Source organism: Cyprinodon variegatus, unplaced genomic scaffold (assembly GCF_000732505.1).
Source record: "Cyprinodon variegatus isolate N-32 unplaced genomic scaffold, C_variegatus-1.0 Scaffold1870, whole genome shotgun sequence".
NCBI lineage: Eukaryota > Metazoa > Chordata > Actinopteri > Cyprinodontiformes > Cyprinodontidae > Cyprinodon > Cyprinodon variegatus.
In genome coordinates this window covers 18,486-42,435 of record NW_015152323.1, presented here as the reverse complement: position 1 = coordinate 42,435, position 23,950 = coordinate 18,486, and the positions used below count along the sequence as shown (strand labels likewise).

Here is a 23,950-nt window from a genome sequence, read left to right as displayed (position 1 = left end):
ATCCATCCATCCATCCATCCATCCATCCATCCATCCATCCATCCATCCATCCATCCATCCATCAGCATGCACACTCCTGTTATGGCAGATTAGAGACCTTGTAGCTTTATTGGTGAAATGTAACAATCACTACCTCCTCTCCCTGTTCATTCTGCATCTCTTTGTGTATGCCTGCCTATTCGTGAGAAGGCAAACACATACATACAGATTAAATTTTATGAGCTCTTAAGGGGTTAAAGTGGTGGATGACTAAAACAGAGAAATGTAAATACGATGTGGGGAAAGTCTGACTGATGAGTACTGACTGCAAACTGAGCCCAATGAAGGTATGAGTAATCTCTGAAGCATTATTTCAGTCCCAGCTCGGTCGTATATCCTCCCCCAAACTTAAGTATGAACATTGTTCATGCTTGAAATGAAGATTGGGTGAAATAATTTCGCAAAAAAAGGATGATTGCAATTCATGTGAAATTTACTGTTGAATTATGATAAATCTTATGATAAACATTCAATTTATTTTGCTGATTTCATTTGTAAGTTAAATAATTGCAGAAAGAAGCAGAGATACAAAAGGCACTACACTGGAAAAACCTTTTCTATCTAAGGAGAACCAGTTGATTGCATCGACTCATTGACTTAAAGGCAGTCCCTCAAACCAAGCATGCTTGTAGCAACAGTTGAGAGGAAAACTCACTATTAACAGGAAGAACATCCAGCAGGACCAGGCTCAGTGTGAGCGGCCATCTGCTGAGACCGACTGGGGCTCAAGGAGACAGAAGCAGACATATAATAAGAAGCAGAGATACAAACTGTCAACCAGCTGCACAGGCGGCCCAGTCCAGGAAACACACAGCCAGGCAGACGAACTCATAGTCATAGTCAGAAAAATAGGCCGATATCAAATATCTATAAACAAAGGTGTTGATGGCAGCAGCACAACTTATATTTCTCTCCAGGATGGTCGTACAGCCAAACAGGAACAGACTAGATGAAGCTACTATGAGAAAAAGCAGAGAGAGCATAACATTAGAGATTTAACTAACAAATTCTGCAGAGTGGGAGAATAGAGAGATAATGAAGAGATAATGAAGCAGAATGATGTCCTCCAGCAGTCTAAGCCTATAGCAGCATAAGGATAACCTGAGTCACTCTAACTAAAAGCTTTATCAAAAAGAAAAAATTTAAGCCTACCTTTAAAAGTAGACAGGGTGTCTGCCTCACGGACTAAAACTGGTAGTTGGTTCCACAGGAGAGGAGCCTGATGACTAACGACTTGCCTCCCATTCTACTTTTGGAAATTCTAGGAACCACTAGTAAACCTGGAGATTGAGAGCAAAATGCCCTGTTGGGAATATCAGAAGCAATCATATCACTGATATTAGATGGAGCTTGGCCATTTAAGGCACTATATGTGAGAAGGAGGACTTTAAACTCAGGATTTAACAGCAAGCCAATGAAGAGAAGCTAGCTTTTAATTTTCATCAGAACTCTTGCTGCAGCGTTTTGGATCAGCTGAAGGCTTTAGACTACAGTTAAAATAAATATTAAAGTGTATATTAAAGTCCTTTTAGGTAGGTATAAAATGAAGCCTGGTTAATACAGAAAGTTCTGTGATGGACCTCATTTCAACAACCAGCAAAGGTATAAATAGCAAGCAAACGACATGGCCATGGCCATGGCATCTTGCAGGGAAATGTGATTTACACCAGTGCTGTGTACTTGAATTTGGTGGCACAACCAGTATCATACACTGGACATGATTTAACGTTATTGATCTCACATTGGAGAAATGTATCTCTGATATTAACCAATCCCCTTGGGGAGCAGTGGGCTGCCATTGTGTGGCACCTAGGAAGCAGTGTAGGGTTAAGGGTCTTGCTCAGGGAGTGCAGGCTGTGGGTATCAAACCAGGTACATGCAACCGTCTCAGAGCACAAGCGCACTGCTCTAACCCAGGAGGCCAATACTTTATTATTCACTCTTCATTTATGGAATTGTAATACAATTTTCAAAAAATTAATATTGTTTGATAATTCAACAAATATTTACTTTAAAGTCTTGGTGATGAGAAAGTTGTTTGTTTAAAAGGAACAGGCTTGTGTGTTTTGTTTATTGTTTTTGTTTGTGGCTTAGTCCTCTACTCTCTTTGCTTCTATAATATCGGAAAAACCACCAAATGCTGACAAGTCAGCTATGAAATAGAGCAACATGGATGCCAATGATGTGCCGACATCCTGTAACACTCAGACATTACTGCTGCAGCACTTTACTTTCACTTTCAGGGAGTTTCTCCAACACTTCCTCAGCAGCAGGAGCCTAGATTGCATTGGATGAAAAATGATGTTCCAGACTCGCTGCAGAAAGACAAATTGACAGTGAAAACTGATTGTTAAAAGACAATTGGAATAAAACTTTGATCCCCCCAAACCAGCATAAGAGCAAAGTTCTCGATTTGAAATGAAATATTAGAGCAAGCGTGGCCAATTTGAAAAGACTTGTCCTTCAATATTTGTTTAAAAAAAGCAAGATCTTCTCATAGAGCTGAAAAAAGGAATCCTCTTACATCAAAAGCCAGACTGCTCACTTAGTGGTGTGGAATGTCATATAGTTTCTATTGTGGTTTAAATTCAGGCGATTTTTGTTTTACCAAAAATTCATATCATTAAGAAAGAATTTTTATTTTTATTAAGCATATGTTTATGCATTTATTTTTCATTCCTGAGATTATTTTTATTTTAAATATAACTGCATTAAGTATGGGAGTTACGGTAATAGATTGCACATGTGGCTCACAGACGTATAAACAGACGTTTAGCTCATTAAAAGCATTTATAGTGGACCTTTAAAGTTTGCTTTTCATTACCTCTGTTTAAGATTTTGTTGTTGTTGTTTTTTTTAACACGTCCCGGATGAGTCACCAGTGTGCTCCAGCAGTATTTTTGGTACTCCAAGTTCACCACTGATCCAGTTTTTTTCTCGAGCTTCGAAGAGGGCTCTCATTTTGGTTTCCTGGACTCTACTGATAGTCATGTCTTTGTAGGTTGAATTTGATATTTCTTGCAATCTTCTTTTGAAAATTGTAAGATTATGCATGCAGTTTCTAGACAGCTCAGGAGTGAGTTTACAGATGACCTTTAACACTCAAGGAGAAGAAATTCATATTTGACTGAAGTCTTTGCTTGTGATAGCAACAACTGATAGACATTTATCTGATAGACACTGGGATTATATCTACTACATTTATATTCCTTTTATAAATCAAAGTTCAATGTGTAAATAGACATAGACAAACTTTATTGTCATTTTTTATACCCAGAGTGTATACAAAACGAAATTTCGCATTTGCAAAATAAGACTTACAAAATGGAAATTTTACAGAAAATTTTGCATCACATTGTTTATTTAAAATAGAATTTACTAATTTATATTCACTTACATCGTGTGATTTTTAATGGTATGTTATTCACTGTTAAGCCTTGTTTTGTCTTGTTAATATAGAAAGTGAAAGTAAATTTAACTGTCTCATGCAAAGACTTCTTAAAAGGATAAATTATGGGGTTTTATAAAGGAATAGTTTTGAGCTAAAGGTTTTTTTTTTTGTTTTTTTTTTACAGTGTATTGTCTTTAAACGATGCTGAATTGTCGAATAAGATCCTTACATTTGGGCATAACTTCGGTGTCCCACTTGCTGCCGTGGAGCCCGGCGCACAGTGGCCCACTTCCTTATTCTTTGCTGGAAGAAGCTGTTTTCAAATATGTGGACATACAGGTCCTTCTCAAAATATTAGCATATTGTGATAAAGTTCATTATTTTCCATAATGTAATGATAAAACTTGAACCTATATATATTTTACATTCATTGCACACTAACTGAAATATGATGATGATGATTTTGGCATACAGCTCATGAAAACCCCAAATTTCTATCTCACAAAATTAGCATATCATGAAAAAGGTCTCTAAACAAGCTATGCACCTAATCATCTGAATCAACAAATTAACTCTGAACACCTGCAAAAGATTCCTGAGGCCTTTAAAACTCCCAGCCTGGTTCAGCACTCAAAGCCCCAATCATGGGTAAGACTGCTGACCTGACTGCTGTCCAGAAGGCCATCATTGACACCCTCAAGCAAGAGGCTATGACACAGAAAGATATTTCTGAACAAATAGGCTGTTTCTAGAGTGCTGTATCAAGTTACCTCAGTGGGAAGTCTGTGGGAAGGAAAAAGTGTGGCAGAAAACGCTGCACAACGAGAAGAGGTGACCAGGCCCTGAGGAAGATTGTGGAGAAGGACCAATTCCAGACCTTGGGGGACCTTTGGAAGCAGTGGATTGAGTCTGGAGTAGAAACATCTAGAGCCACCGTGCACAGGCGTGTGCAGGAAATGGGCTCCAGGTGCCGCATTGCCCAGGTCAAGCTACTTTTGAACTAGAAACAGCGGCAGGGGTGCCTGGAGGAAGACTGGGGAGAAGGAAATGCCAAAATACCAGAAGTCCAGTGTTTAGTACCCACAGTCAGTGATGGTCTGGGGTGCCATGTCAGCTGCTGCTGTTGGTCCACTGTGTTTTATCAAGAGCAGGGTCAATGCAGCTATCAGGAGATTTTGGAGCACTTCATGCTTCCTTCTGCTGAAAAGTTTTATGGAGATGAAGATTTCATTTTCAAGCATGACCTGGCACCTGCTCACAGTGCACAAACCACTGGTAAATGGTTTACTGACCATGGTATCACTGTGCTCAATTGGCCTGCCAACTCTCCTGACCTGAAGCCCATTGAGAATCTTTGGGATATTGTGAAGAGAAAGTTGAGAGACGCAAGACCCAACACTGTGAATGAGCTAAAGGCCGCTATAGAAGCATCCTGGGCCTCCATAACACCTTAGCAGTGCCACAGGCTGATTGCCTCCATGCCACGCCGCATTGAAGCAGTCATTTCTGCAAAAGGATTCCTGACCAAGTATTGCGTGCATAACTGTACACAATTATATGAAGGTTGACTTTTTTTTTTTGTATTAAGAGCACTCTTCTTTAATTGGTCGGATGAAATATGCTAATATTGTGAGATAGGAAGTTTGGGTTTTCATGAGCTGCATGCCAAAATCATCCCTATTAAGACAATAAAATACCTGAAATATGGCAGCGCGGAGCAGGACAGAAAGAGACTGAGCAAACTAGCAAGAAAGGCTCCTAGGCTACACTCTGAACTCTGTGGAAGAAGTAGCTGAGAGGAGGGTGCTGTCCAGGCTTACATCCAACATGGAAACACCTTCCACGCTCTGCACCAGACTGTAGAGGAGCTGAGCAGCTCCTTTAGTGAAAGACTTTTACACCCCGTTTGTAAAAAGGAGCGCTACCGTAGGTCATTCATCCCTGCTGCAACCAGACTCTACAATGTGACACTACAACAGCAACAACTTGTGCAATGTATAATGTTGTTTCTATTTGACACCCAGTGCAATAACTATTTATAAATACAAATCCATCTGTATGAATACCCATGTAAACACCCTGTGCAATAACCCTTTATAGTAACACTACAAAAAAAGCTGTCATATGTGGATGCTCTATATATACTTTATATATCCCATGCACCTTTTTCTTACTTTGACACATTCTTCTTCTCCTTTGACTGTTTGAGCTGATGTAACAGGTACATTTCTCCACTGTGAGATCAATAAATGCAATCAATCAATAGATATATGTTCTCCAGCAGTCTAGGCCTATAGCAGCATAACTATAGAGATGGCTCTGGATAACCTGAGCCACTCTAGCTATAGGCTTTATCAAAAACGTAAACGTTTAAGCCTACTCTTAAAAATAGACGGGGTCTGCCTCAAGCACTAAATCTCGTAGTTGATTCCACAGGAGAGGAGTCTGATAACTAAAAGATCTGCCTCGCATTCTACTTTTAGAAATTCCAGGAACCACTTGTAAATCTTCAGATTGAGAGCGAAGCGCTCTGTTAGAAGGAACAATCATACCTCTGAATAAGATGATTATACATGCTTTTATATTTATTTATATATATATATGTCGGCAGCATATTTGTTAAGTTAAGCTATATAGGAAAGAGGAAGGCTATGTTAAAACTAGGAGGACCAATGAATATGATTGAGTTTACTTCTTTTCAGACATACTTACTAATGAGAGATGTGTGCATTTGTGTTTTGTTACAAGATATGATTTGTATTTATACCAGTTGATTCTATGTAATAGGTTTGTATTCACGCAGAAATTTCTGTAACTTTGCTTTGTCTGTGTCATTTTCTGCTTTGCACTGTCTGAAATCTACAGAATTGTGCACTACCATTTTTAGATTTTCTTTCATTAAAAAACATTGTTTTTTTAAAGCATGTAGTGAAGAAAAAGAGAAAATATAAATAACTTTTTTTTTATATTCTTTAAGTAGTACAGTATCCAATGACAACAAATCTGTGTGCTATTATCAGTATTTGTTTAAAGGCTATGCTTGTATATACACATATTGACCACTTTATTAGATACACTTGTTTAATTACTTGTTTACACACGATTGACTCAGCCAGACACATAGCAACAAGTCTAACCATCTTGTCAAATAGATGTAATATAACTTGCTGAAAGTCAAAGGGTGCATCACAGTGTATAAGAAGCAGGATTTAAGTTTTTTCCCAGAAACTTGGACAACTTTTATTAGACTTAGACAAGTTTTATTGTAATTTTGTTTACACAGAGTGTATACAAAACAAAATTTTGTTTTGTACAGCTTTCATTACATTTCCATTTCTTTAAGTGCAACAGTGATCGAATATAAGTGTTGTTGGAGAAAAAAAACTTGTTCAAAAAAGTTTAGAGCATTAAATATATATGATCTAACATGGAACCATCTCATACATTTATAGAAATGGTATGAAAATATCCAGTGAGCACTATCTGTGTGGATAAGAATTCCTTGATATATTGAGGAAATGGACTCTCTGACATGAAGTAATGGAAAGGCAACATTAGCACTAATAACTTTAGTAACAAGCATGTAGAATACCGTTTTTAAGTATGCAGCAAGTAAAATCTTGAAGCAGGTGGGCTAAGACAGCAGAAAGATACACAGGATGCTGCTCCTATCTGCTAAAAGCAGGAAACTGAGAGTACAGTTCACACAGACTCAGCAAAATTAGGCAATAATGGGGGGAAGGTGGCCTGGTCTGACGAGTCTACATCAGCTGGGACATTCAAATGGTATGGTGAGAATTAGGCATAACAAATAAAAAAATAAAAATAAATCTAAATTTCTAGGTCTAACAACGTTGGACTTTCCTCCCATGTTTTTTTTTTTGGTTAAAGCTGCATATGTGAAATACTTTCAAGATTCATTTTAACTCCACAACCTACTTCAGTGTTGCCTCACATCATTTTGATCCAGTAATGACCACAGAAACTAGCCTGATAACCCAGACTAAATGTGAGATTAAATATCTAATTTAGTCTGGCCCCTGAGACTTGAAGATTGTTGATGAGAACAACCCGTTTTCTTTCAAACCGTGTCTGTGCCTATTGGCCAATGCTCTGACCAATGAGCACAACTGACTTTGACGTTGGAAGTACGACAGAAAGCTGGTGGGGGAGTGTAAACAAACAGCCTGTCTGTAAAACGGCTAATACGTCCTTCTTAAAAATGAAAGAGCGTAGAGCCTCTTCATGCTCATGTTTCAACGAAAAACTCAAGACTAATCCTTCAAAAACTGGTTCCAAAGCTGAGTCAAAAATCGCCATCATTTAATTACGCATTAAATCAGTACATGGACCATATAGTGACGCTTTAAAGTATAATAGCCTTGCCTCAAATGATATTAAAACATGCTTTTATTAAACAACAGCAACAGAAAAGAGAACTTTTAGCTTTCAACAGAGCGTTACATTGAAAGCTGCTGCTGGTGCAGTGCATGCTTCTGTTCAATAGTTGTTGCCAACTTCCTTGTTGTGCTTTCTCCAGCGTCGCGCAGCTTTGTCGTCACGCCCTCCAAACCCCGCCCACTTTGCATCCAAAAATTCAAAACACATCTCTGCATTGTGATTGGCCCGCCAGTTCTAGGGCCTGGGGCACTGTTCGAGGCTAGACCAAACTCGCAGGCAAAAATAATTTTGACCGGTGGTGGGTGGGGCTAGTTTTCCTGGCTACACAGGAACACCTTGTTTTTTGGTAAAATGATAATCAGCAAAGCATAGGTAATAGGCCCTTGAAGGCATATTTGCACACGGATTTTGTTAGAATCATAATGCTATAATGTGTCAGTATGGGTTCTGTCTATTAAATGAACAAAGCTTCTGAGCACATTATGAGTCAAGTGACACACAAGTGTTCACTAGTAGTGACCTAGAGACCTCCTGCTGAACTGCCAGCAGACTGTTACATATGGGTTACTGCACACGTTAATTTATATATTTGTATTTCATCCTAGAATTTCGTCTGGGAATAAATAACATTATTATTATTTTAATAATAATTATTATAATTTGAATAATCAATGGGTCGTCCTATCCCGCGCGCGCCCAGTGCTGACTCTCTCTGTTGTTACATTGTAGCGGAAAGAATGTCGGAAAGGGCCGAGGATGACGTCAGGGGGGAGCAGCGCCGAGCGGCCAGGCAGCAGCTGAAGCAGCAGCAGATCCAGCGGGGAGAAGGCTCCACAGCAATGGCGACTGTTGCGGAGCGGAGATCGCTGCCTAGTCCTGAAATAATGCTGGGACAGCCTTGGAGCAGCTGGGTCGACGCCGCCAAACTCCACGGACACGACGGTGAGTTCCTCGGCGTCCCGAACGTGCGGGAGGAAGCTAAAGGGAAGCGCGACAGTTCCCAGTCCCGTCCCTTTTTTTTTTTTTTTTATTTGGCCGATTGCATGCAGTTTTCAGGCTGGATATGAAGAAACGCTACTGGCAGCAGCAGCACACAAGCAAGTGCAACTATTTATCTGTCCCTGTATCGGATCACCTTGTTTTCAGGTGCTGAATCGGAGGAAAGTTTTAAAGACTTGGGGAAAAATCGAGAAGCCATGCGTTTGTGCAGAGAAGGTGAGTGTTTTTTTTTTTCGCTGTAGGGCCAAAGGTGTATTTTGGTTCTGGGGGTTTGAACATAACATACACACTGGCTCAACACACTTTAGACACTTGATTCAGTCAGTTTACAGACAACCAATGCCTATAGACACATAAGTATTTGTTACTGTGTAGTAAGCATGTTTTTGATCGTGTTTACTTTCACCTTTACATCTGTAGAAAAAGAACAGTAAGAGTCAGCAGTTAAGTTTGTACTCACCGCTTATTGTTCTCATTGAAAGCTGATCTAAAACATTTCCTTAGATGGGTGAGGAAGTGTCTAAATGTTTTATGTCAAAAGATTGGATTTTATCTGAATGAACGTAAAATAACATAATGTATGCAGGTTAAAAAATAGAAAAATAAGACAGTTGCAGACTTTTAAAATCTGTATAACCAAAATAACTAAAATGTTTTACTTCTAAAATTATTCAGATGATTCCATAAAACTTTCAAAATATTTTCTATTGTTGTATTAGGCTGCTATTAACTTATTTATAGTAGTCCTATTTTTATTATGCTAAAACGAAAAATGCAATCCAATCCAATCCACTTTATTTATATAGCACGGTTTAAATAAACACAAGGTTTCCGAAGTGCTGCACAAAAAGATAAAATAACTAAAATAAATAAAAGTAATAAAATAAAAGACGATATTATATTCACTATTCAAAGGAAGAAAAGACATTAAGCTTGCATCATTTTACTAAACATGCCTAAAACATGTAAATATAACAAATGTTTTGCAGTTGAGCATGTGCTCCATCTCAAATCAGATATTTGCAGTATAGATATTTTTAACAGAATAATAGTAGACTTAGAAAAAGAAACTTTAACCATACACTCCCTAACAACATTTCTCTAATTAAAAAATAGAAAATAAATGAAATACCGAGCATATAAATATACGTAGTAAATAAGTAAAGCTAAGACATGAGTTCTTTGCTGAAATATAAATGATTAAAAAACTAAAAAATACATAATATTCCCTAAAATGAAAGTGGTCTACAAAAAGTTGTATCTAATTTATTGATTTCTATCTGTCTAAATGATAAACAGTTTTCTTTCCCTTTACTTTAAAGCCTTGATCTGTTTTCTTTATAAAAACAACAGTGTTTTAGGAGATAACTATTATTTTCTATTTCTTACTCAGTTATTTATCCTATATTTATTAAAGTAGATGCTGGGAAATAAACCTCTAAACAAAATTTTATTTCACCCAGAATGTCTCGCAGAGATGTGATTTCGTTGGGGATTTATGGACAAGATGAGGCACAGTACTCTAAACCATTACCTAGACTTGGAAACAACACAGACAGAAAGCAACAGTTTTACAAACTAATTCACGTGCATCAAAGGTTTAAAAACAGTTTCCTAGTTACCTATTTAAAAACCTAACTTAAAGGGAGAACACCTATTTTATAAAAACATTTTTTTAAATCTAGCAAATAATGAATCAGGGTCAAGTATTTTCTGAATATCTCTACTACTATAATGAGCATTTTTTTTAAAATGCAGTTTTGACTAAATCAAAACAGGATCATTGCACTTGGTGTTTAACACAATCTATCAATCTCTGAGCAGAATGCAGATGCAATTTGGTCATTTGTCCATCTGTGCTTTAAAAATGTAAAAAGTTTCACCTTGAACCGCACTGAGAGCAGTGCTTCACATCGGTTTATAAGGCCACTTTACTCAATGAGTCTCAAATACCGATTCTGTCTGGTTTGCAGGCCAATATTTCAAATGAGCGTTAATAAAAAAAACATTTAAAAATAAATTAAAAAGGGCTAATAGGATTGAGTACGTAGAAAGCTTGATTAAGGCGCAGTGGCTGACAAAGGGCATAGATTGTTTTCCTTAATAAAGACTTGGGTTTGATGGAGAAGTTCTAATTTAAAGTTATATTGTAACGTGCTCAAGACAGGGTTTACCTTGAAAATACTGCATGAATTTCTTGGTCATCTTAAATTATAATATTGCTAAATCTCTTGTTGGTGAATCGATGGATGACTGCAGCACAGAGTGAAGCTCACAACTAGGAGGGTTTCTTGGGAACCTTTCCCAAAGAATGACTGGGAACTCCAATAATCAGATATTGTGAACCTGGTTTCTTCTGTTGAGTAAAATAATTTTAGCTTCGAAAACCAAATGTTTAAAAAAAAAAAGCAACACCAGCAATCATGCTACAAAATCATGGTGTTGCTCATAAATAAGGGAAAGATGGGCAAAGCCTTTTTGTAGCAATGCGCGGCCGTGATAACGCTGCTAATCCCCCAGGAAGGAATCGCATAAACACCATGGAGTTTTTTTACCGATGGCAGCTGATGTTTCACATCCCCTTTTAGTTTCTGAACATCTGATCTCTTTAAAAGGTTGACCTGAAACAAGACATCCAAAATAGCCGATAGTCGCGTAGCGTACACATTATGATGTGAACGAGTACGCCTGAATCACACCATATATCATATTGGGACGTTTATGGTAATCTGTAGAGTCTGTGACATGTGGAGGAAGGCAAACATCTGTGCTTGTATTAAAAGCAATGAATAAATTGGCCAGCAAGAGGATCACAGGGCAGAACTGTGCAATATATTACTGGCTAAGGAAACAATCCCCAACCATATTCTGAGTACAGACCTTGTGTTAATGCAAGGGGTTTCATTTATCGCTGAAATATGTTACAGAAGCAGCTTCAAATGTTCTAAACTCTTAAGGTTTGTAGGAACGCATCTCTACCCCCCTACAACAGTCTGGTCACAGGATTTTAAACTGAATGTGAAAGCAACTTAAGAAATAAGGTATGGGTAATCCCTTAGGATGTACATACCTAATGTATGCACCCAGCAGCAGGTATTTTTAACTCTAAACCTGTGCAGTCCAGAGGTGAGCTCTGCTGTGCAGAGCTACAGCGCCTACAGGTGCAGTCTCTGAACAAGCCTGAACTCTTTGTATATCAGAGATGTAAGCTGAAGATTGTTCCATCTAGTACTCCTCATCTGAAAATATGATGCAGTTGCTTTTTGTAGATTGCTTCTGCATTCAAGCAGGAGTATGGAGCTTTCTCTACTTTACTTTTTTCTTTTTTTCTTAACCAGCAACAAACTGGTTTGGTTTTTAGATCCAACGCTCCCCCCCTGCTCTATGGCTTATACATCGGACACTGCTTTCTGTCTAAAAACACACTCCTGCTCCTCTTCAACAGTTTTTTCCTAAGATGCTCATGTTGAACGTCACTGGTTCTGATTCTTGGTCATCTTGTATCATAAGTCTCAACTCTTGGTACAACATTTCTTTCTTCTAGCTTATGTCAAAGAACGACGACTCAGAAATGTACAGTAAAGATAAATGTAGAATTTTAACACGTACTTGATACATTCACAAATATCTTTATCACATTATCACTGGTTTAATGAACTGCTTGGACTGGTGCAGATATTTGACCAGTGATCAAATGTCTAATCTCTATTTGACAAAGTAGACCTCTAATAAAGTCAGAAATCTGTATCAACATGTAAAATATTGTTTATTAGGTTAGTATGTGCTTCATTCCAATAATATATTAGGTTAGATTTCCTTTAGAACGTGCAATAATGAAACCCTTAATAAAACCCTCTTTGTCCAGAAACGTTTCATTATTTTAGCATTACAGAACGGCCTGAACTTTCTCTTAAGTCTCATGTCAGCTAAAGAAATGGACCTGGTGTGGATGTTGAGTGAAGTTACGACTCCATTTAACTGGACTGATAGATTGTTGGTACGAGGAGCATTAATGCATCACACTTAAGATGTTATATCTCGACAAATATTCCATCCAATTGGTTCTTTGTTTCATAGTAATATTGCATTAGCCCTTTGCTATGTTTGCAGCTCTAGTAGAATGTAACTTTTGCATTTTGCTACTCTTGATCCTCGCTTTATTGTAAACCAAAATGTACGTAGTTTATAGTTATCCCTTGTTGTATTATAAATTATACCACTAGTATAGCATTGAACAACGTTCCTGTTCATCTCGTGTTTTAATCTGGTCTTTCATTTTTTCTTTTCCCCCAGCTATTTTATTTTCATTACACTGTCACAAGTACAGAGCATTGAAATGGCCTCTCTGCATTTAACTCATCCTCTTTGGGCAGCACCGGGCTGCCATTTTGCGGCACCCGGGGAGCAGGGTGGGGGTTAAGGGTCTTGCTTAGGGTCCCAGAGTGTCAGTCCGTGGGAGAGGGGCTTGAAATCAGAACCTCTGGATTGCAAGCGCAATGCCCTAACCACTAGGCCGCCGCTCCCCATTTTAAACAGTTCAGAAAGTTAAGAGTTAACTAGAGGCCTGTGGTGCTGTATCTAATATTAAATTGGTAAACAAGGTGGTTGGTGTACATTTAATTTAAGACCATCAGCCATATCCTTTTTCTTTTTTTGCCTTTGTGCTAATTAAGCCCACTTTGTTTCTCTATCCCTTCTCCATGCTGAGCGGAACATTCATATCTCTCCTTCATATGGAAACTCAGATTAACCACATGAGATGTTGCTGTGATCCAGCACTGTGCAGCTATGATGCTGCAGTTTATTGGGTAGAAGAATAAATAGATAAATAAAAATAAACACTAATCATTGGGGGGTTTTGCTTAACAAGAGCAGTCATTTGGGAATTTTTCAGCACCAGGACACTCCACCAGTCTTCAGAGGTTTTGCTCTTTTTCTCTTTGAGGGGCGCATGTTCACCTGCGTGCAAACGTTCAGTCTGAGGAGAGCAGGCGTCCCACGTTTTTATAGCTGTCGCTCCAGTTCCTCAGAAAGGCTTTTTATGTATACCTATGTACAAACGAAGTAAATGGTTTTTAAAAACACAGTTTCTATGACCGTTACGCTCATTAAAATTTGGCCAAATTCAGTGTAATGTTGTCAACTTTCAGGGTATTCAGCCATTGTGTTGAAATGTGATGGGAGTTAGTGCTGAGGTGGACCTATTCACTCATAAACAATAAGCCCATCAGCCTAATTGTGATTGACATATTTTTTTGCGACACTAACATTTATTATTGGCTCCTGAAGCATTTAGAACATCCCAGCATCCATTTATGGCCAGCTCTCAGAGGGATTTCTCTGGATCTGTGTGAGGACTTGGCATTTGAAGACATGTCAGATTAATTGTTCTCCTGGTCAGACGAAGGCTGACTGGCAGAGCGGGTTGTTTTGAGATTTCAGGGCTGCCAGCTTGAAACGTGTCTTTGTCATTTAGCAGCGTCTGTTAGTGACTGTAGTCTGTGTCATAGAGCCCAATCAATTCATGCTGCTTGTGCCTGAAGTTTGCCTTGATACAAACAGCCTGTGTGTGTGTAGGGGAGACTAGGGATACCAAAAGTGGATGACTACACCTCTCCGTTATGAGTCATCGTTAGAGGCCTCCTGTGGTATAGCTGCATTTCTACATTGGTCATTAACTTAACACACACTTTGTTGAAATAAATGGCAATTAATTATTTATGAATTCAGCAGTCTGTTATTGTTTTTTTTTAATGAATTTTACAGTGGCTCTGTCACAGTTTGCAGAGCTGGGAAACGTAGCGCCGCTGTCAGCCACGGGTCAGACTGAGCCAGCATGTGTGCTGCTCAGAGGCTGTTAGAGCTGCTACCATCACACCTAGATCATCCATCACTGCCATGGCTGAGGATGCAGAAATTAACTAGACTCTCATTGTTTTCCTTCGTCTCAGACTCCCAGGCTCTCTTTCTTCTTTTCTCTCTTCCTCCCTGTCGCCTAGGCCTGCTTCTCTGCTTTTTGTTTGGTTTTGTTCCCCCTGATGTGTGTGTTTTTTTTTTAGGGGTCTCTATGCTCTTGTGCCCAGTTATTCTTCTCCACTGTGATTTTGTTTTTCTTCTTGTGAGGTTCTTACAGTATTATAACCTTGCAGAGTTCCATCCAGAGCTGCACAATGTATATTGAATCACAAAGGTCATGATTACAATGAACTGCTTGGATGAAACATCCTCCATTGCTAATGATGCAAATATTTTTAGGCTTACTAGTAGGGTGAGTATTGGCATGGGTGTTGTGATACGATACATGTCCCCATACGTGAATCACAATACGATATTAACCCTATATTGCATGGTACCCATATAATGTGAATTAAATGTGTAGATAAAAAAGCAACCTCTATATGTTCATCAGATGATATTGATCGTTCACTTATTTTGGTATCCATGTTGCTTTGAGTTTGAGTCGGACCACGTCTTTCACTGTGGCTGCCTCAGTTACAGATATAGCGCTGCGCCGCACAGCAAAAGGGCTCCACAGCGCTATCTGCCGGAGTGGCGGTACAAAGGTAGCCCATTTTCCCTCAGTTTTAGGTAAAAATGTTTTGCTTTAAAAAAATTTATACTAGGAAGTAAAAGATTGATATTATATCAAGCAGCCAAAAATCATGGTATATGGCCTAAATGATTTTTTTCTCACACCGCTACTTACTAGAAAGCTTTTTACTGCTTTTAATGCTCAACACTTCATCTGCACTCTAGTAGATAATAATAAATTAATTTCTCCCGGATTTAATGTTACCTCATGAGACTCAGAGGTTAGAGAAAAATGCACACTTATTCAAAAAATCTATTTAAACATTTAACCCCTCTGTGACCTGTAAGACCAATAAGTATAACAAACTCAGACTGAACTCTAATTGAAAAATTAAAGGTAGAACATTCAAACTAGTTCTGATTGAACAAGTCTGTTATAGATAGTCTTTTGCCACTTTACCCAAAGGCCTCCTTCAGCTTAATGCTGTTTTATTTGTCGAAGATACAGATAAAAATTTTTTTTTAAATACTGAAGTCTAAGGGGTAGGAACCTTTTAGGCATGTGTCAAATCGACCAGATTATGATTCAAAAGAATAAGATATTAATCTCTGATCCCCCATCCAGTGTATGCATCAGTATTTCATTTAATCAGTATTTAAAACTAAATCCTTCTTAATAATCAGTTTTCTTCTGGATATTAGGACTACTTCACACCACGTATTTGGAGCGCAAAGCTGCAGAGCAAAAAATTTGATGTTCTTTTTACATAAGATTTGTTGGGAATGGCTTTTATCACTCGATAATAGGAAGTTTGTTGGCCGTGGACAGGAATGCAGGGAGGATCCATCACACTCACCATTTCACTCACCCTATAATGGGGATTTAGTCTAAATCAGTTCATAAGGTTTCCTCCTGTGAACCCTCTTTTTATACCAAAATGCTGCCAATACACCATTATACGGTAGCTTTAAGTTAGAAACACGTTCAGCGGTTGTCTGGAACACGTCAAATACTATAAATATGAGTTGGAGAGCTATGCACAAGTTACCCATAGGTTTTGGATAAGCTAGACACCACGACTTATGAGTACCTTACACTTAAGGTGTCTCAACGATCAGATAACTTGCCTGTAACTTATGTCCAATGTGTGGCATAAGTTAGAGGTAAGTTGACCGTATGTCGACGTGTGCCAGGGTGATTCAGCGTACTCATAACTTATACTACACATACCCATAACTTATCTTACGCATGCCATTGTTTTTGCCAGGTTTTTCGTACGTCAGGAATACGCTGGTCTAAATTGCCATGGTGTTACAGCGGCTTGAGGGTGTGCTTGTCTTTCCCCACAGTCACCTGTATGAATATATCGCCATTTGTTGGACTTATCGCTTGGAAACTTGTTACATATCACCCAACCTTATCAAGCACTGTCAATGCTCTGCTTTTCATGGAGTAACACACAGTAAAATAAGACCACATTAATTGGTTAATTAGCTGGGTAGAACTGACCTAACAGACATGTCTGTCTAATAAGCGTAATGGCTGATCCTCTGAAGGTTTCTACACCCTGCTTGTATTTTCCAGCAAGTACAAAAGGTTGGGTTTGTCTTGTTTGATTCAAAGGTAAAGTGTGGCTGCTTTGTTTTTATTTAGTTTTTTTTTTCTAGACAGCTGGCAGCAGCACAAAGGAGTATGTCAGGGACTGACTCTGTTCTGTACTTTCTAACCATCTAATCTGTAACACCTAACATGTAATCTGAGGTTTTGAAGTTAAAAGGATCTGAGGTTTTGCTTAGCAGTGCTTTTAGAATGACAGACAGAAAATGTCCACATCATTTTCTATATAAAAGACATGCGTTTGTGATGTTGAGTAAAGACTTTCTCCTTTTTATTTACTGCATGAGCTGGACGTTCTGCATTAAGTCTTTCCCCACTACTGCTGCTAAATCAGACACTTGGCAAAAATGCTTCAACCAATTGACATATTAAGAAGCCTCAGGCTGGTCAATTTATCCACACAAGACCCCTCTGAGAGGGAGCCCAGCAGGTAGATGCTTTTCTACGGTCTTTGCTTAATGGCTCTCAACCCTTCCAGGCTCAGCCAGTGATGTTTGGAGAACACTTGACAACCCTCGCCAAGTAGGTATTGGAGAGGGGCTCCACTTGGCTTCTCTTGTATCCTCTCGTCTACTCATCTCATCATGGTGCCCCAGGCGATCTCTTAATTAGGCTCCTTAATGGGGGAGTTTCTGATTCTGCTGGTGGATTTTGAACACTCTCTGTTCCTGATTTGTGTGAGAGCCTTATAAGATGTGAGGAGATGGAGACAGAGGAGCTGTACGCCCAGAGCAACAGGAAAGCATTAACTTCCAAAGAGTTTTTTTCTTCACATTTTGATCCTTTTAAACCAAACTTTTTCTATAACCTGTTTTGATTGTTTATCACAAAGTTATTATATGATTGTAATACGAAAGTGAAATAATATATGGGTTTAAAGCTCTTATTCTTTTTTCTGCAGTTACTGAAAATCTAGAAGCTGAGATTGAACAGTGAGCTTAGTGGAGATTATGTCTGGACTTTGAATGGGCCAGTGATTAAAACAGTGATAGAACTTACAGTGATGGTTATTTTCAGAAACTCTGCGTTAAATTTTGCTTTCTTTTCAAATAGGTTGCAGTTTGAAGTGGAGCCAATTGATATGATTTCTAAGTTTTTGTATTAAACAGCTTTTGGGGAATGTTTTTGACTTAATGAGACTGATTAAAGAAGAAGCTTGCAAGTTGTACTGGGTAACACGTTTGTGGTCTCGAGCTGTTCAGTGGCAGGACCCGTCTCTATCTAATCTATCTAATCTAAATGGATAAAAAGTCAAACTTTTTTTTGCAAAAAAGATTTAGAAATCCAGCTTTCCATTATCAGTCTATGTAAACTATTTTTTAAGCCCCTTGGCAAAATTTCTCTTATCCAGTTTGTAGATTTGTGTTAGTTTATATGTAAAGAAAGTAAGTCTTAGACAGTGTGAGTCCGACTGCTTTTGATTCTTTTCTCATAAACTTAATTTTTTTTGTTCAATTTTCATCTTATCATTTTCCTCCCTGCTGATCTTTGTCTCCAGTTCATATTAGAACAAACTCCTATGTACAGATTTTACACGGCTGTTTGTCACATAGTAGTCCACATTTTACAATATATTCAAGAAATATGATGTTCTGTGTGATAACCAGCTTTTTTTCTTTAAATTAGCTTTTGAGACTTATCTGCTAACAATTTATTTTTCTGATGTTCCTTTTAGTGATGCAAACAAAACAAAATATTTCCATTATCTAAAAATAGACCTAATAACAGACATCAGAATGTTACTACAACAATAGATGAATCTTTCAAAGTTGAATGAATGTGTTGGATGATCCCCAGTTGGCAGACCCGTCTATTTGAATACAGGTCAAAGTTTTTTTTATCTCTTCTCACTTTGTGCTCTCTGTCTCTCTGCTTGTCTCCTTCACTGTTTACAGACATGCCCATATTTGGTCAGTGTCCCGCGCAGGACGACTTCTACCTGGTGATGTGCAACCACTGTGGTCATGTGGTCAAGCCACAAGCCTTCCAAGCACACTACGGTGAGTGTTACCAAAAACACGGTCGAGAGGCGGGATTTAAGAAAACCGAACGAGGTTCTTTTGAATCCTGCTTGCAGCTGTGCAGCCTATGAGTCATATGGCTTAGAAAGTTTCTTTTTTGAGTTTTTTTTTTTTTTTTTTTTTATCCATCTTTTTATGTTGCCGTTAAAATTAAAACTCTAGGTTGGTGCTTATTTCTTCAGATTCCAATGTACATTTTTTTTAACAGCGGAACAACGTGCACAAATTTGCTTCTTCTTGCATTTACTTGGATACATTTTTCTGTTGATGAATAACAATTCATCATCAGAATTGCAGAATGATTTTGCAAAGATGTTCCAGGGCTGTCACATTAACGGCTTGATCAACACTTTGGACATCATGGAGAAATTTGCTGGTTGACCTTATTATTTTTTAAAAGGAGTGTTAAGATGAAGGTCAGGAGTAACATGCAAAAATGGATCAGCGGAGAGGTTTGAGGACGATGTTTCATAAAAAAAACTCAGAGTTGCTCCTGCTGTGTCTCGCTTCTTCCTATAAATATTTGATAAATCTACCGTCTCAGTGTTCGTATTCGTTGGTAGTTACTTCTCACTGCCTTTTATTCTTTCTGAAGTGTCACAGCAGTGAGTCTTGTCAAGGTCAGCCACAAGGGGGAAGCAAAGTAGTTGCAATGGTCTTGCAGCAATTACCTTAACAATTATATTACCAACCCTGTGTAGATCTATATAGTCTGGGTTTTATTTATAGCATGCTTTCATTCATTGATTGGCTTTTAATCCTGTCACAGAGGTTGCTAATTGAGACATAGAGGAGAAGTCGGAGGATAGCACCCTGTCAGGAAGTTAAAACCATATTAGTAGGTGACTGACATGCAGAAAGATTATTGTGATTTTGTTACACAGACTCAAAATCTGATTCATAGATTAAAAAAAAATGTCATAATGAGTTGTCACAGTGATTTCAGTATGTTTTGTACCTTTTTTGGGTTTAGTTTTGCAGTGATGATTCACATAATGCACCAGTCAGAATACACAGCCATCTGGTTTGAATCCCTCATTGTAGCTTTCCAGGAGCTGAAGATTCCCCCTGCAGTAGTTAGAGCGAGCTCCTATTATTTGCGGCTTTTTAAAATCTCAGTTTTTCCTCTAGATTCTTAATGTTGTGTTTTGATCAAATATAATTCAGATCAATTTCAGCTCACATCTTTGTTTCAGCTCTGCAGCAAGGAGTCAAATTAAAGCTCAGTGTAACCATACATGGCCATAAAGATGAGCAGCTCTCCTGGTAGCCTTTACTCCATATTCTCCTTCCAGATGTCATTCTGGGGAGTCCCAGTACGGTGTTCACGCTAGACCAGAAGCCCTGATCTCATTCTAAATGGTGAAAAAGTGGCCTGTAATTGTATAGTAACCTTTCAAGTCAGGGGACACAAAGTATTCTACATTCAGTCATTTGCAGTCATACATATATATATATATATATATATATATATATATATATATATATATTAGGGATGGGACGATTTATGAAAACCGTCAGAACTGTTCGGTTCAACTGTCTCGGTTCGAATCGCGTATGTTTCGTTCGGGTCATGCGCTGCTCCTTTTTCTCATAGGCGAAGCGTTTACACTCCAGAGCAGAAGGTGGCGGTACTGCGACCAAAGCCAACCACCAGTAGTAAACAAGAAGAAGAAGCGAAGCAGCTTAGCCGGGCGTAGCAGGGGAAAAAATCAGTTGTTGTGGAGAATTGTGTCGGAATGGCAAGTGGGAAAGAACAGGCGTTGGAAGACGCGCCAGCAGCACTTTATAGGTCTGATGTATGGGACCGCTTTGCATTTAGAGTGACCTACGATGACGGCGGAAAGAAAGTTGTGGATAAAAGTGCAACAGTGTGCAAGCATTGTGCAACACGTTTTGTTTATGCTAACACCAACATGACCAACATGTTATGCTAACCCCAAAATCCCACATACTCCGTCAGCCCTCCGCCCCGCTGCGCCATACCCACACAATTCTCCACAACAACTGATTTTTTTCTGCTACACCCGGCTAACCGGCTTCGCTTCTTCTTCTTCTTGTTTACTACTGGTGGTTGGCTTTGGTTGCAGTACCGCCACCTTCTGCTCTGGAGTGTAAACGCTTCGCCTATGAGAAAATGGAGCAGCGCATGAACCGAACGCAACACATGTGAACCGAACCGAGACAGTCGAACCGAACGGTTTGGACAGTTTTCATAAACCGTTCCATCCCTACTGTTGGCTAAAGGCATGTTTTAGGGTCTCAATACTTTAGTTAACATTTAATGGACTGCTTAATTAGTTGAGGTTTATTTCCAGAATCAGTTATGACGATTAATCCGACCAATAGTTTCAGCCCTATCCATATTCTTTATTCTTTTTCTAGCCCCAACATTATTTCCTTTTATTTATTTTTTTTTCTTTTCCATTCTTATATCCTACCTTACTTCCTTCTTTGTTTCCTTCTTTCCATTCTTGCACCTTCTGGTTGTTCCAGGTTCCATACCTGGACCGTATATTAAACTTAAGTGTCATAGTGTTGTACTTATAGAAAATGTTTGAATTGTCAGAGCATATGTCGTCCACATAAATAGCTTTGTGAATCAGACCCCAGGATTCTTTTAAACCTAATATTAGCTACATTAGAAAGCCTGATGTTTCTGTGCTCGCCTCCTGGGATTATATAACCCCGGTGATGATTAGAATGATGCTCATGTACTGATTCTGGAAGCTAGAAGTCTGACCAAATTAAATGCGGTCAGACTGACCACATAATTCTGGATCAGAGGTATAATGAAGTTTTTTTCCTCTATTTAAGTCTCTCTTTTTTTCCTGCCTCCACAATGAAGACTCATGCTCACCTTTTCTTCTCCCATGCAGCATTTTATCAGCCTGCACAGCAGCTGCTGAGTGACGTTCAGTCAGGACTTAAAGCTCCTGACCTCTTGGCTGCTTCTATTTCAGGCTGTGAAAGCATGAATCACAAATGTTCCTTTTCTTGTTGTTGTGGGTAACCTGTTTAGTATTGTTGGAATAAATTTGTTTTCCTCTGTTCATGAAACAGTATTAGCTGTCTGGCTGAGCAGTCTTTGCTTCAGAGATATTCATTGCTTGTTCAATTAAGTGTTAATTTCAGTCTGATTTATGCCATTTTTGCAGAGAGGCGGCATGGTTCTACCATCAAGCCAGCCTCCACGTCACCCTTTCTGGTACCGGGCAGAAACCGAAGTGCTGGCAGCGGGATAAGCTCTGGGACCATGGCTGGAGTGACAAGCGGAGGACTCCTCGGCCGATCATCCACCGCCGTCTCCGGTGTGACGTCATCTTCTTCATCAGCATCCTCCAATCAAAAATTTCAGAAATCAGCCAAAGACAAACAACAAGGTTTTCAGCGAAGACCTGCTCCCAACCAATACAGGGCGAGCCAGCCTGAAAAAATGTACGTTTTTCCTTTTGACTTGTGCAGATTATTTAGTATTAGGCCTTGGGCCCTTATTTATTCCATGAGGGCTGTATGACTTTTAGGCACACTTTTAGTATTTTGATCTATGTTACAGTCTGTGTTCACTGCATCTGCAACGTGTTGTGTAATTAAAGCCTGTGGCTACAGCTGTAGGCTGTAGCCACAGGCTCAGTGGTATTTATTTTTTATTTTACCTTTATTTTACCAGGAAGTCCCTTGAGATAAAATCTCTTTTTCGAGGGAGACCTGGCCAAGAGACAGCAGTACAGTAGACTAAGCCACAACAGGCTAAGTTTTAGTATCACAATGACTGGTCAAAGGAAGGTGACCAAACAACGCCTGTACCCTGAAAAGGCCATCCTAACAAATGAATCTGATTTTAGAGTCTGATGAATGATGCACGGACAGTGTAGCATGAAGCTCATTTAAAACAGCTGGTTACGCAGCTTACAGTCTGAGTAGAGGTGCTGAGCTCGGCGTTCAGCCTTTATATAAAGAAAGGAGAGTTCCAGCTCTTCACCCTCGACAGGAAGCTGTCCTGTGATATTAACAAATGTGTAAATTGATCAATTTAGTTTTAATTAAACCAATGTTTGCTGTGATAAAGGTTTGGTTCACGCTAGGATGTGTTGCTCCTGTTGTCAAAGTTCACTGTGCCCTAGGTTAAAAGAAGGGCTGGAATCTGTTTAATCTGACTAAAGATGTAAAGTGCAAAATAAACCAAAGTTTCATGAACAAACAGAACAACATAAGTAAAGACTAGAGCTGAGGGGGCTGTGGCATGAGTGAGAGAAGGGGAGAGAAATCTATACAAGGTGATTTAGAAAAGAAAAACTACCGGTACCCTGAGTGACAAATAAAGGTTTATAAAAAGTCATACGTTTCAGACCTGACAGATGACCTTTAGTTTGCACTTTCAGAGGTAGCTATGAGTTGTTTTGTTAATTTATTATACGAATTTGCGAACACAGACTTTCAGGCTTAGCTATATTGTAAACATGAATTTATGCAAGAAACATGTGAAACACGTGGAGCCTGTGGCTCCAAATAGAAATGGTTAGATGTGGGGTATTTTTAACTGTTATTTCCAAAATGTTATATTGGAAGTGGTGGCAAAATATTTAAATAGGTTTGCACAGGCACCTGCTAACATTCCTGACAGTTTTTCTCCAGCTTTTATGTTTTTATATGTATATTGAAATTCTATTGTATGGAGAAATATGTCGCGATACAAGTTTTGATTATATCATCCAGCCCTAGTTGATACGTTTAGTTTTGTTATGCATACTGTTTTTGGGGAAATGTGATTTTCTTTTCTTTTCATCATCCTCTATAAATGTTGTCTATGAGAGCACGCCTGCAACGTTATAATACAGACATAGACAAATGCATAGACTGTGGTCTAATGTGTCCAGTCAGCAATTTCATTCCTGTCACTGACACCTTACTTTTAGAAAATGTCCTTTAGAAATAGGGCAGCCTAGATGT

At 38.8% G+C, this 23,950-nt stretch overlaps 1 protein-coding gene across 1 annotated transcript in view; it reads left to right on the top strand.

Annotated features, from left to right (window-relative positions):
• Nucleotides 1–23,950, top strand: part of atxn7 (ataxin 7) — a 42,561-nt gene that overhangs the window by 6,883 nt on the left and 11,728 nt on the right. The window contains exons 3-6 of the mRNA XM_015404835.1: nucleotides 8,561–8,773; nucleotides 8,978–9,046; nucleotides 18,875–18,979; nucleotides 22,159–22,438. Coding sequence (XP_015260321.1) covers nucleotides 8,569–8,773; nucleotides 8,978–9,046; nucleotides 18,875–18,979; nucleotides 22,159–22,438 — 659 coding nt within the window. The 5' untranslated portion in view covers nucleotides 8,561–8,568. The remainder of the gene's footprint in view (nucleotides 1–8,560; nucleotides 8,774–8,977; nucleotides 9,047–18,874; nucleotides 18,980–22,158; nucleotides 22,439–23,950) is intronic.